The following is a 13,107-nucleotide window of genomic DNA, read 5'->3' on the forward strand; positions in this document are numbered from 1 at the left end:
TTGTTAATTAACATATTTTTAGTAACATAATTAAAAGTCCGTACCCACCAAATCTTCAAACTAGTTAAACGAGCATATTTAATCATTTTAATAATAATATTAAAAATAATCAATATATTTGAGCTAATACACTTACGATTATATAACTCTTCCATTATTATGAAATCTTTATTATTCAAAAGTGAACTAAAATCAAAATCTCTTAATAAATTGTAATATGTGACAGATTGTTACATTTTATTTTGGCCGTTAAGCCAATTATAGCATTTCACATGTAATGCTACATATGCACAAGACATTCTGTATTGAATCTTTATACATTAAAAATTGTATCACATAAAAATTTGACATACATATAATAATATTAAAAACAACAATGGAACAATATTGTTTTATTCAAGATAAAAACAACTTATATTACAAGAATAAAACTTTTATTTAAAAATAATTTTAAAAAAAATACAATTAGAAACTAATTTCCATTATTAGCACCAGTGGAAATATTATTTCAACCTTCAACCACCATTTTGTTTATTTGCAATGTTTGTGGAAATATCATTCAACCATCACCCATCATTTCCACCATAGTGTTTAGCCAATCATCATCTACACTACAGCTGCGTGGATCATACTATCAAATAATATACATTCAGTACATAAATAATATATTTTTAGTATATTAAAAATGTGCATTGTATTCAAGAAAAATACATTATTTGAGTACTGAAAGTATATTATTTTGTATAATGTACATTCAGTACACGAATGATGTACTTTTAGTATATTAAAAATGTACATTTTGTTATGATTTACACAACACTATATAGATGGTCCACGCAATAATTGAGCCCTTCATACATAGGAGAGCCTCTATGTTACACAATTCAAACTCTTTAAAAATTAAATAATATTTATACTAGTACAAACCAATATCCCTTTCTAATGTGGGATAATATATATAATGGCTGCTTAAAAGCCTTCCAACTCAAATGAATACACTTTGAGAATCAATTTCTTATTCACCAATAATTCATTTTGAACGTATAATAAATAAAATTAAACATCCTCCTTAGAACTTAGAGGAATCCGAATCAATTTCGACTTAATCCAAATCAAAAGTGAATCCCATTCAAAATAGTCATTCAAAGTATTATTTTAAGTTAATTTTTTCAACCAGGCCAGCAGCACCAAAAGTCATATTGAATTGAACAATTTGATGAATCCCAACACCCCACCACTACCCAACACAAATAAACACAAAATTGAAAGAATGGATTTAAAAAACAAAAACAAAGCAAAAGAAATTCAGCTTTAATTTCATTCTATATTATGTCAACTCAATCACAATTTGATTTGAATTATTATTGCTACTTTCCTCCCCAATACTACTAGTTGTAAAGGGTGGAGTCTTGGTAGCAGCTCTGCAAATAGGGCAAGCACCTGAAGTGATGAGCCATGGTTCAATGCACTGAGCATGGAAGCAATGTTTGCATTTTGGCAACACCCTACACTTGTCCCCATTCTTCAAGTTCTCTAAGCAAACTGCACAAATAATAGCACCTGTGCCACTTTCTTCTTCATCTTCCAATTTGTACTCAAAACAAGGCAATTTCTTTATATCCTCTTGGGACATGCTTGAACTTCTTCTTCTACCTGTATTATTCATATCCCTTGGGTTAAAACTTTCTCCACTTATGCTCCCAAATGCCCTCCCAACTATACAAACATGTATGAAAGTGAAAACTCCAACTCCTATGAATAGCAGCACCAAACAGACCACTACTTCCATACCCATATATATATATATAGCTTCTCACTGCTACTTCTTTGTAACACTACTATATTATAGAGTGCAAAAAACAATAAAAATTGATTGAAGTATATTTGGTTCTTGAACTGAAGAAAAACATGAAGGGAGAAAATTTCACATGCGTTTGAATTGGGGGATTTGAGGAAGACTTTATCAGTGCAGTGGTTGAATAGAAGTAGAAGGTGTGGCGGCTTAATTTCCCTCACCAAGTGGCCAAATTTGTATTCTACTTTGATGGATTTATTTACATTATTCATTGCTAAAAATTATAAAATTTCCGACCATCTGATCTTAAATCAAGTCGAAAGTAAAAAAGTAGTCGGAAATAGCAACAAAAGTTTTTCCAAAACTATTTCCGGATACCAAAAGTGATCGGAACAAGGCTTCCGACTTGATTTAAAATCAATTTCAGGTGGTCGGAAATTCCATAATTTACAACAGTGATTTTAAATTTAATTAGCTTAAAGGTATTTAGTTTTGTTTGTTATAATAATAATAATAATAATAATAATAATAATAATAATAATTATTATTATTATTATTATTATTATTATTATTATTATTATTATTATTAATTTATTATTATTATTATTAAAACAACACTAGCACGCTAGCTTACAATATATAATAATTGAATGAAATAATAAAGACAAAGTTGATGGATCAAAACATGGTTGTGATAGTATATTTAATTAATTTATTTAATTTATATATGTTTTTGTCTTCATTTAATTAGTGCAGTAATATTTTATTTCGAAATTGACTTAGAGTTCAACCTGTCACTATCTATTGTGACATTTAAAATATTAAAACTCGAAAAATGACGTTACGGTTAACCATGACTCCAAGAGTATCTTCAAATGAAGAAACACAAATAAAATATGCTTCTTAATTGGAATCTCGAGAGCCAATTACTTTGTTGGGGTTTATGCATCATTCATCGATGTTCGGTTAATTTTAAAGTTAAGATTGTTGTAATTTGGCATTAAGTTAGCCTAGTCTATTGAGATTGTTGTACGATATCTACTAAATTGTTGTACGGTAATGTGTCGATTGCACATATTAGTAAGATTGCAAAATGGAATGAAAAAATAAAGAGAAGAGTAGAACAAAAGATATAAAACTCAAGAATTCAACCTTATCCATTCATTAAGCCTTCATTATGAATATATATACATCCATACAACTCTTCATAACCTTCAACATAAATAATGGAATAAATATAAGACAAATGAAAGGTCTTGTGATAATGGCCATAATAATAATAATATTTATACCACTCTCCCTTGGCCATTATCAAACTATACTCGTGCCTCGTTAAAAAACTCGCTAGAAAAATTCAGTGAGAAAAATCTAGATGAGGAAAAGAGTACACGAAGTATGTGAAACCATGTGTTGCACCGGTTGCCTCATTAAAACCCTTAGCCTAAGAAAACTTAATGGAAAAAAACTTAGCTAAGGAAAAAAGAATACAACCATAAGCCTTCCGGGTATAATCTTCAAGATTTCAAGGGTCTTCAGGACCATCCATTCAAGTGCACCTATATCGGTTGCCTCATTAAAAACATTAGTCTAAGAAAAACCCAATGGGAAAAACTTAGCTTAGGACAAAAGAGCACAACCATATGCTTTCGGAGCATAATCTTCAGGATTTCAAAAGTCTTCTAGGTTGTCCATTCTAGTGCAGCTAGGGGTTGTGCAGTTGAAGACAATAATCAGGGGCGAAGCCATAGATGATGTAGGTGGTCAATTATGATTTAAGAGTGAATAATTAAATATATTAATATTCATTTAATATATTTCAACATACATTATTACATTACAAATCTACTAAAACTGAGGAGTAGACTAATATTTTCTTTTTAATACTGTGCATGCTCATGATATATACATAATTACACTATGCTTTAGCTAATCTCAATTAATTCTTTATTTCAAATTAATATCTATCTTATATATCTAATTCTTTGTTTATGTAATCACCATCTTCTTTGACTTGGAAGACCGAAGTTGCCATTAATGCAGTTATCCAGAGAATGTTGCTTGAAGAGAAATGAAAATATACAATACCAATAATTCATAAAAAGATTCAAAACTTCAAAGATATGAAAAAATGATTAGGTTAGTCTTTGAAGAAGATAAGAATTGATATTGGCCCGCCCCTGCCCACATTGATAGCAAACATGATTCTAGCTAGAATTTTGCCTCAATGAGTTTGATCGTCCTTGATTTTCTTGATCACTTTGTTTCTTATTCTGAGCTCAAAACTCATACCACTCCGGTTTGTCGGAAAGAGACTACATGAATAGTGAGAGGTCAGAAACAGATCGAAGAAGAAGATATCATATCAAGTTGTTCACTGCTCATAGCTTTACATATTGGTTTATATACACAAGGTGAAGGTATTGACCGGTTACAACACAAAAGAAGGAAGGATAGGAAAAGACAATAAACTCCCTATGCTAAGCTTTCCTACTTATTTATTTTCATCCTCCAACACCCCCCCCCCCCCCGTAAGCTGGAGCGTGTAGATCCTACATGCCCAGCTTAAACACAAAAGGTAGTGAAGACCTACATGCCCAGCTTAAACACAAAAGGTAGTGAGGACCTACATGCCCAGCTTAAACACAAAAGGTAGTGAGGACTGCTACTGCAAATCTAGGCTTCTCAATGATAAGCGATTGCGTCTCCTTGTCTTTCGCAATCAATTTGAATATCTCATTCCAAACACGATTTAGGTTGTTATCAATTGTCTTTGTTTTAACTTTGAACAGTGGACGGACGAATACAACCACATATGGATCAGATTTTCCAATCATTTCCTGGTTCTTTAAGTCACTAGCCTTGATTATTGTTACTGTGAGCTTCCCCTGAGGCTTAAGCTCCAAATCACTTGTATCTACAGGAATGCCACCAATTGGAACAACAATCCTGTGAGGCCATTGTAGCACATCCGTGACAATTGATTCCACAGTATCATCAATCATATCAGATAGTCCAGGAATAGCTGTTAGACTTCCACCAACGGCCTTCAACACATAATCAATTCTCGGCTTTGGCTCAGCAAGTAAAGCAACAACAACAGCAGATATGCATGGAATTTCCTCAGATTTGAGACTCTCCACTGCAAACGAGAGTTCTTTCAAAGTATCATTATTATGCTCAGCAGCTACAGGAGTCCCTTGCAGTATGAAACTTAAAACTTCACTGTACTCATCCAAAGAAATGCCCAGAGATTTTACAGCATGAGTTATGTAAGGCTTTAGCTTGCTAGCACAGTTTACAACTACACTCTCTGCCAACCTTTTACCAATTGGCTTTATCTCCTCATTCTCCTTTTTGACACTATCCAGTATTTGACTATCTGGAAGCTTCTCAGTCTCTTTGTCTGTATTATCAGGAATTTGATCCAAAGATTCTGCAGAATTTGTTTGTGACTTAGACTTCCCTCCCTTAACACCACTACTAGTAACTGACTTGGGAGACGTATTCACAGCTTGATTTTCATCTTTAGAACATGCCTCTTGTTTGGTGTCAACAGCCATCTGGCCTAACTCATCTGAAGACACAGTAACCTTATCATCAACGGTAGGGGATTGTTTGGAGGTCTGGAGTCTTGCAACCACCATACCAGAAAATGCTGCACCAGCATTGGATAGAACAACCCTGCTAACAGTGTTAATCCCACAAACATCCACGATCACCGCACCATGCTGGTTTTCGAAGGTGTTGTTTCCTTTAAGCTCATGTGGCTCCACTCCCGGCGCCGTCTCCTCACCGGCAGCGGCATTGGCTCGAAGGCGACGGCGAGACAGAGAGACGGCGTCCTTGAGTTCTGTCTCCAGCAACGCCGTTTCCTCTGCTCCAACTCCGGCCATACTCTTCTCCGTTTCTCTCCGAAATTTCGGATCGAAAGACACAACTACTGTGGACGTGATCTGCTCAGCCACGATCTCCTTAGACCTCTCGGACGCTTCGACGGCGATCCCTTTGGATCGCTCAGACGCCTCCAAAACAACGTTAGACATCTTGGCGGAGCCTCCAATCGTCAGCTCCCGCGAGCACTTAGCAGCTTCCCTCGTGAACTCCTGCAATCGCTTCGGAACTAGAGACACAGCCTTTGTGGCTGAATCGGAGGACTGATCCGTCTTCAAATCTAACTTTTCCAGATCTTCTGGATGGTAGTTCATCTGCGTGAACAGGTTCCACTGCGGAACAGCTATGGATTTCGCTAAAAATGGAGATCGACTCGGAAACAATGGAGCTACTTCCTTCCGCTGCGGAACGGCTACGGAGTTTTGCTTCTCCGAACTTAGATTCCTCTGCGGAATCGTTGATGTTACTGATCGGATTGGAGATCCAGCGACGACATTATTGCTACTCTGCGTAGAAATGATCCTCTGCGGATTGAACGGAGAAGATTGCAATGGAGATCGAGCATCAGGAGTCGTCGAATGGCTTCTTCGATTGGACTCTCCGATGCCGGCGGCGGCGGCGTAGGTGAACCACCGTGGTGGCTCTGATACCATGTCGAAAAGAGACTACATGAATAGTGAGAGGTCAGAAACAGATCGAAGAAGAAGATATCATATCAAGTTGTTCACTGCTCATAGCTTTACATATTGGTTTATATACACAAGGTGAAGGTATTGACCGGTTACAACACAAAAGAATGAAGGATAGGAAAAGACAATAAACTCCCTAATAAACTCCCTATGCTAAGCTTTCCTACTTATTTATTTTCATCCTCCAACAGTTATAACCTCGACACAACCCCTTATAGTGCTTCTGCAGACACCAGTTCAGAGCCAACCATGCATACATGCATTATGATTCTTCATCAACAACTGGCTGGTTGTGTTTCTTAGCCACAAGGAATGCTAAAATAAGCTTAGAATACTTCTCATAATTTGTTGCCCGGTATGATCCTAAAAGTACATATTACATTTTTCCTCATAAGTATTATACTTTCTCCTTGATTAGTACGGAATATTATACTTTTTCTTATAAGTAACTTTTTACTCATGAAATATTATTTTTTGATTAAAAAGTATTAAAGTTTCCCTTTTAAATAACAAACAATTTATTCCGATTTGATTTAAAATTATTAAACTGACCCGTGACTCACCCAAAAATACACAGTATTGTTCTTGTGGGGTCCATATTATTGCAAGTTTGTTAATGGTTTTTATAAACGTTGAACAAGAATAATAATGAGTCAATGACGTAAAATCTTGGTTAAACAGATAATTAAGCTGTTGCTGTCGAAAGAAAAATCAAATAATTTAGATGTTCTGTTGACATCGTAGTCACACATCTAATACGTTGTTAATTAATCCGTAATTAAAAATGAAAATTTAATAGAAAAACTTAATTATTTATGAAACATTTTTCAGTATGTTTTTACCACCTAAAATCTCACTTGATATTACTAAATTAATTAAATGGTCCACTAATTTTTTTAAAAAAAAATTGAATAGTCAAAGTATTTTCATTAATGGAAAGATCAGAATGATTTGACTATTTTAAACTAATGCGGTGAAAAGTGAAAGGGTGTATAGTTGGACTCTTATTTGCCTTGACGATGGAGACGAAATTTCTCAAATAGGGAACATCATTTGCACATTCGAGATATTAAAAATTATATATATAATTTTTGTAAGATATATTAAATATAATATATCTATAAATTTTTAAAGGAAAGATGAATGATAAAAGAAATTAAAGGAATAATTGAATGAGAGAGAAAGTGATTACTCTAAGTATGAGCTTGAATATTAGGCTATGAACACCTTTACAATTATTAGAATTGCGATCCAAGGTAGCCAATGGGCTCGGATAATGGCCCAAGATGGTTGAGAGGGTAAATTATTGTGTTGATCATGGTCCACATATTTGTGTGAACCTTAAATGTCATATACATTTTTAATATACTAAAAGTACACTATTTGTGTACTGAATGTACATTATTTAACAATATATAAAAAATTATATATTTTTAAATAATATAGTTTATGTATATAAATAATGTACTTTTAATATATTAAAAATGTACTTTTTATTTATAGTTCACACAAATGTGTGAACCATGGTCCATGGAATAATGATTGATGGGGGCAAATTATTGTGTGGACCACGGTTCAAAACATTATCATGAATATTATAAGTAAAAATAATTTACATTACGTGTTAAAATAATGAAACATCTGGGGTAATATAACATACATTACGTTTTAAAATAACGGACATTATACTTTAGAATAATGTATATTATGAGTTATAAAAATGCATGTTGCAGCTCAATCGTTATACCGTGCACCAGGGCGCACATAGCAATGTGCGCCCCGTGACTCCCAAAACGACGTCGTTTTGTATTCTGTTATAAAATTATGTGTTTTCAGGTATAAAATTTTGTACATTCAAAACAGGGGTGTTTGTCTTTTTAAAAAAGATTATGTGTTTTCAGGTATAAAAATTATGTGTTTTCTATTATATAATTCTGTACATTCGAAACATGGGGATTTTCAGTTATAAAAATTATGTGTTTTCAGGTATAAAATTCTGTGTTTTCTATTATACAATTTTGAACCTTCAAAACATGAATTTTTTTTTTTTAATAGCAAACACGCGAAAAGGTCAAAACGACGTCGTTTTGGGCCAAGGCGCACATGCACTGTGCGCCCTGGTGCACAGTATAATTTGCCGTTGCAGCTGTATGTGTGAAAAATAAAATTAAATAAAACGATGTCATTTTTGGACCGTGGTCCACACAATAAGTATTGCCCGGCCCATGGGACATTAGTAAATCATGATGCATTTGTTCAGAAGTTGAGATAGCATTTGAGATAAGCTAAGCTAGCTACCTGGATCAGATGGAGGCGCATTAGAACCTCTGATCTGTGGTTAAGGTTTTCCCAAGAAAGATGAGATGACAAATTGACAATAATGCTTAATTAGATGAGAACTAAAGGGTGCATACATGCGTGGAGTGCGGATTTCTGAAAACAAAGAAACCCTTAAAACATGGAGTGCGAGACGCATGCATGCATGCGTGCAAGCAATATAACTAACATAATTAATATTAATATATATTATATATACATATATATAATCTACCCATCCAGGCCATCCAATTACACCTTGACCTTTTCCCTATCTGCCTTATCTATCTAAGGATATGCCCTTTTATCTACAAACTTATCCACTGAGAATAACCGCCTTCATTTCTACGGTGATCCTTAAACCTTGTTAACTGCTAATCAACCCATTTTGCTTCTTTAAATTACCTACTCACATCACTCTCACATCTCATCTCATCTCTTCTTTAATTTCATTCTTAGCTTTAATACACAATTAACTAATTCATCATGGTGAACAGAGACCTCGCACGAACTATAGTTGGTATTGTAGGTTAGTTACTGCTCTCATCTTAATCTCACCTCCTTAACTTAATTACCTTTATCTTAAACTACATATATACTGATTTCTAGCTTGAATTAATTATTTCCATTTATATTTTTGCAGGAAATATCATATCATGCTTCCTCTTCCTCTCCCCAGCGTAAATTTCATTCCTTTTATTATTCTTAATTTACGCATTATATATATAATAATTTTTTTAGTGTTGACGTAATCTTGATTTTTACAGTCCCACATTCGCCAAAATAATCAAATCCAAATCCGTTCAAGCTTTCAAGGCAGACCCATATCTTGCGACGATTTTAAATTGTGCGATGTGGGTGTTCTATGGAATGCCCTTTGTCCATCCTGATAGCTTGCTAGTCGTCACAATTAATGGTGCCGGTCTGGTTATTGAAGCTGTGTATATCATCATCTTTTTCATCTACTCAAAGCCTAAACAACGAGTTAGTGACTCTCTTTTATATTTAATTTTGAGATCATGATATGATAGGTGTAATTAAGTAAGTAATTAACATGAATAATTTGTAATGCAATTATTTCAGAAGAAGATTGTGATTGTACTTTTAGGGGAAATCGTCTTCTTTGTCGGAATCGTCGCTATTACCTTGACGGTTCTCCACGGCACCAAGAAGAGATCTGCACTCATCGGAATTGTGTGTATCGTTTTCAATGTTCTTATGTATACCTCTCCTTTGACGGTCATGGTACGTATGATCTTCAATCCTCAAACTATTATATTATGTTACATTAAATTATAAAACTAACATTATTATATTACTTTTTTTTTTGTTATTCAGAAGCGGGTTATTACCACAAAAAGTGTGAAATACATGCCCTTCTACTTGTCACTTGCCAACTTTGCCAATGGGTGTGTGTGGTTTTGTTACGCTTTCATCAAATTGGATCCTTACGTCTTGGTATGTAATTTTTCTTCTATTATTTTTTAATTTTCGGGTTTCGAGTTTTAAAATTGATCAGATATTTCTACCTACTTACCTTAAAAACACAATCTTAATTAATAATAGATCCCGAATGGGCTTGGAGCACTGTCCGGATTGATACAACTCGTACTTTATGCAATGTTTTATCGCACAACCAATTGGGACGAAAATGAATCCAACAACACGGTTGAAATCGCCTCCGGCAGAACCGCCGACAACGTTTGAGGTTTACATACATTATTCTTCCAAATTGGCGACGGATGATCCCGTGGTGGTGGTGGGGGCTGCTGTTTGAATCTCATCTCTTTGCCCCGACCAGATTCCGATGAACGATAATCGTTGAGGATTATCACTACACTGCGGAGACTGGTTTTAACAATAATGGGGGCGTGCATTCTGCGACCTTAGAGCATTAATTAGTGTCATCGAATTGTATATTGGATATATAGGATGCAATGATGCTAATAATTTGTGTTGTATTATACATGTGGAGCATCATTATTTTTATCTGTCCCCAAAGAATTAATATTTTTCCCATAGTGATCACACACTTATGCTGCTTGTCCACAAGTCAAATGACTTGAAAGTACTACTTATAAGGACAACTTTGTCAATATGATTTCTCCAAATTTATTTACCCATCACATACTTAGTAGTTAGTTCATTTCATTAATTAGTCCAATCTTGTTAAATCAACACAAAACCTACTTATTTATGTCCCATTTTAGAGGCATTGGAGTGGTGGGAGCAGTCAATCACTCCAATTGTACTCAAATTGGCTATTTAATAAAAGCGCAATTGGGTCTAGTGGTGGTACGTTGTAGGCTAAGGGTCTAGTAGGAACTTTTTTTTTCTTTTTTTTTTTTCTTTTTTACTAACGGATGGGAAAACCCACACATACAATTCACGCTTACACTAAGGCTCAAACCTTATACCTCCTACATAAGGAAACAACCGAATACCAATGGACCACAAGCCACTTGGTGTCTAATGCGAACTTACGCACCTCTTAACTATTATACAAGCAAGCACTCTGAGCGTAGAATATTATCCAATATTATATTCTTGGTATGTATATTTTTTAAAAAATTATAATTTTGGTCCATTGACTATTACACTTGTGTTAATTGCAACACTTGACTTTCAAAAATGTTAATTTAGTACCTTGACGATGCAATTTTTATCAATTTTGGTCACACCGACAAAATTGCCGGCCAAATGTGACCTAAAAAACTTAAACCCTTTTAAATTTTTTATTCTTGGGGTAAAACGGTCATTTTACGTTTAAAAAAAATAAAAGTTATTTGCGTCTTCTCCAGAATATGGGCCCCATGACCTCACCCGCCGATAGTCTCCTTGTGGACTGCATGCCCCTTAGTCTGAGGGGGAAAAGACAAAAATATGCGGTCAACAAGGAAAAAATTCCAAAATGTGTCGTATTTTTTTTTTGGACAAAAATATGCAAAACTCCATTCGTAGTTGCGTTTTTGATGTTGATACTGCTAATTCTACGTAAGCAATATAAATAACACGAGACCGATTAAAGCAAGTAGAATCTTTATTGATCCCGGTAAAGGCCCTAAGTACAATCTATTTGGCTGCTCTGAGTACCGACTGACTGCGGTCGGGATTCTCTAACAACAACCTATCGATCGTCCAAAAGTCCCCTACACTGTTGCTACTGTGGGCATTTATAGCCGCTGTGCCGGAGACAAGATCCCAGCCGCTCGGCATGTCTTCCACGTAGCCACCACGTGCCATCCTCCTGGGTGCCCTGCCTGTCGATGTAAAGAGCCGCCACGTGTCCTTCGTCAGCTCTTTCGCCAAAGGGCTGCCGCTCGGTGGTCGATACCGCCGCTCGGGTAACTCTGGTCGGTCTACGACCGGGTTCTTCTCATGGAGCCCGACCTGTTACCTGCAGAGACAAGGAGAAAAAGACAAAAGGCTCCTCGGTCGTGGTGAAGCTAGGTCGGTCGGGATATTCCCTACCAGATGTATTTCGTATTTTTCTTGTATTCGTGGAAAACGCAAGAGGCAGTTGTGTTTACGTATTTGTATACGTAAAACGCAATAGGCTCTTGCGTTTTTGCGGCAATACCGTATCCCACAATACGCAACTATGTTTTGCGTTTTACGTATTATACGTAAACGCAAAACCAAGTTGCGTTTTTGTGAAGTATTTGTACTCCTCGTCGCCGGCGAAGTCGAAGACCGGCGAGACATATCCCAAGCGATGGTGGGCTCTAACATATTTCGGTCCAACCTAATAGCTTCCTCGCATTCTCTCACTGCTTCTGTGAACCGCTTTAGACCAATCAATGCCGCTGCACGGTTGCAATGGTAAGCTGCATTTCCAGGCGAAATCGCAATTGCCTTCTCGTAAAGATTCAAAGCCTCATGAAAATTACCCTTCTTGTAATGCTCATTGCCTAGCCTTTTCATCTCCTCCGGATCATTACTCCGCATTCCTCTCTTCATTGTCTCGCCGCCAATCATTAATCCTCTAGAATTCATGGCAATGGCGACACTACTGTTCGTACCGCCTACAGGGCCCGCGATTTTGGGCGCTCCACCGGCCCGCATTATGCTCCCGTGGCCGTAATTCCCCGTGCCGGACCCCAAAACATCTGTCTTGGTGGCCTTGCTGGCCATGCCGGTCTTCAGAATCTTCCCAGAGGGGCAGATATTCCCAATTGCGTTTTAGCGTATTCCCTACGTATTTTGAAAACGCAACCACCAGTTGCGTTTTCTGTATTTAACAAAAAAAAAATACGGATGAAATACGTTCAAAAACGCAACTCTCAATAGAGTTTTGCATATTTCTGTCAAAAAAAAGTCAATACATATTTTGGCTAATTCCCAAGCTTTTCTACACATTCTAGTTTTTTACTCGTCGGCTGAGCATCCACAAGTAACAGTCGAAAATTCGCGGTG

The 13,107-nt window shown here is 35.9% G+C and overlaps 2 protein-coding genes across 2 annotated transcripts; one reads left to right on the forward strand and one right to left on the reverse strand.

The window, feature by feature from the left end:
- Positions 1-1,327: 1,327 nt before the first annotated feature.
- Positions 1,328-1,789, reverse strand: LOC109191081 (RING-H2 finger protein ATL39-like). Its single transcript, XM_019341652.1, has one exon. The coding sequence runs from the start codon at positions 1,787-1,789 to the stop codon at positions 1,328-1,330; it is 462 nt and encodes a 153-aa protein (XP_019197197.1).
- Positions 1,790-8,960: 7,171 nt separating this feature from the next.
- LOC109191189 (bidirectional sugar transporter SWEET5-like) lies at positions 8,961-10,725 on the forward strand. The gene is made up of 6 exons (XM_019341777.1): positions 8,961-9,220; positions 9,335-9,371; positions 9,459-9,675; positions 9,775-9,936; positions 10,030-10,149; positions 10,258-10,725. The coding sequence occupies exons 1-6, from the start codon at positions 9,178-9,180 to the stop codon at positions 10,396-10,398; spliced, it is 720 nt and encodes a 239-aa protein (XP_019197322.1). The 5' UTR covers positions 8,961-9,177; the 3' UTR covers positions 10,399-10,725.
- Positions 10,726-13,107: the final 2,382 nt, after the last annotated feature.

The sequence above is a fragment of the Ipomoea nil genome, unplaced genomic scaffold (genome assembly GCF_001879475.1).
Source record: "Ipomoea nil cultivar Tokyo-kokei standard unplaced genomic scaffold, Asagao_1.1 scaffold1617, whole genome shotgun sequence".
Classification (NCBI taxonomy): domain Eukaryota; kingdom Viridiplantae; phylum Streptophyta; class Magnoliopsida; order Solanales; family Convolvulaceae; genus Ipomoea; species Ipomoea nil.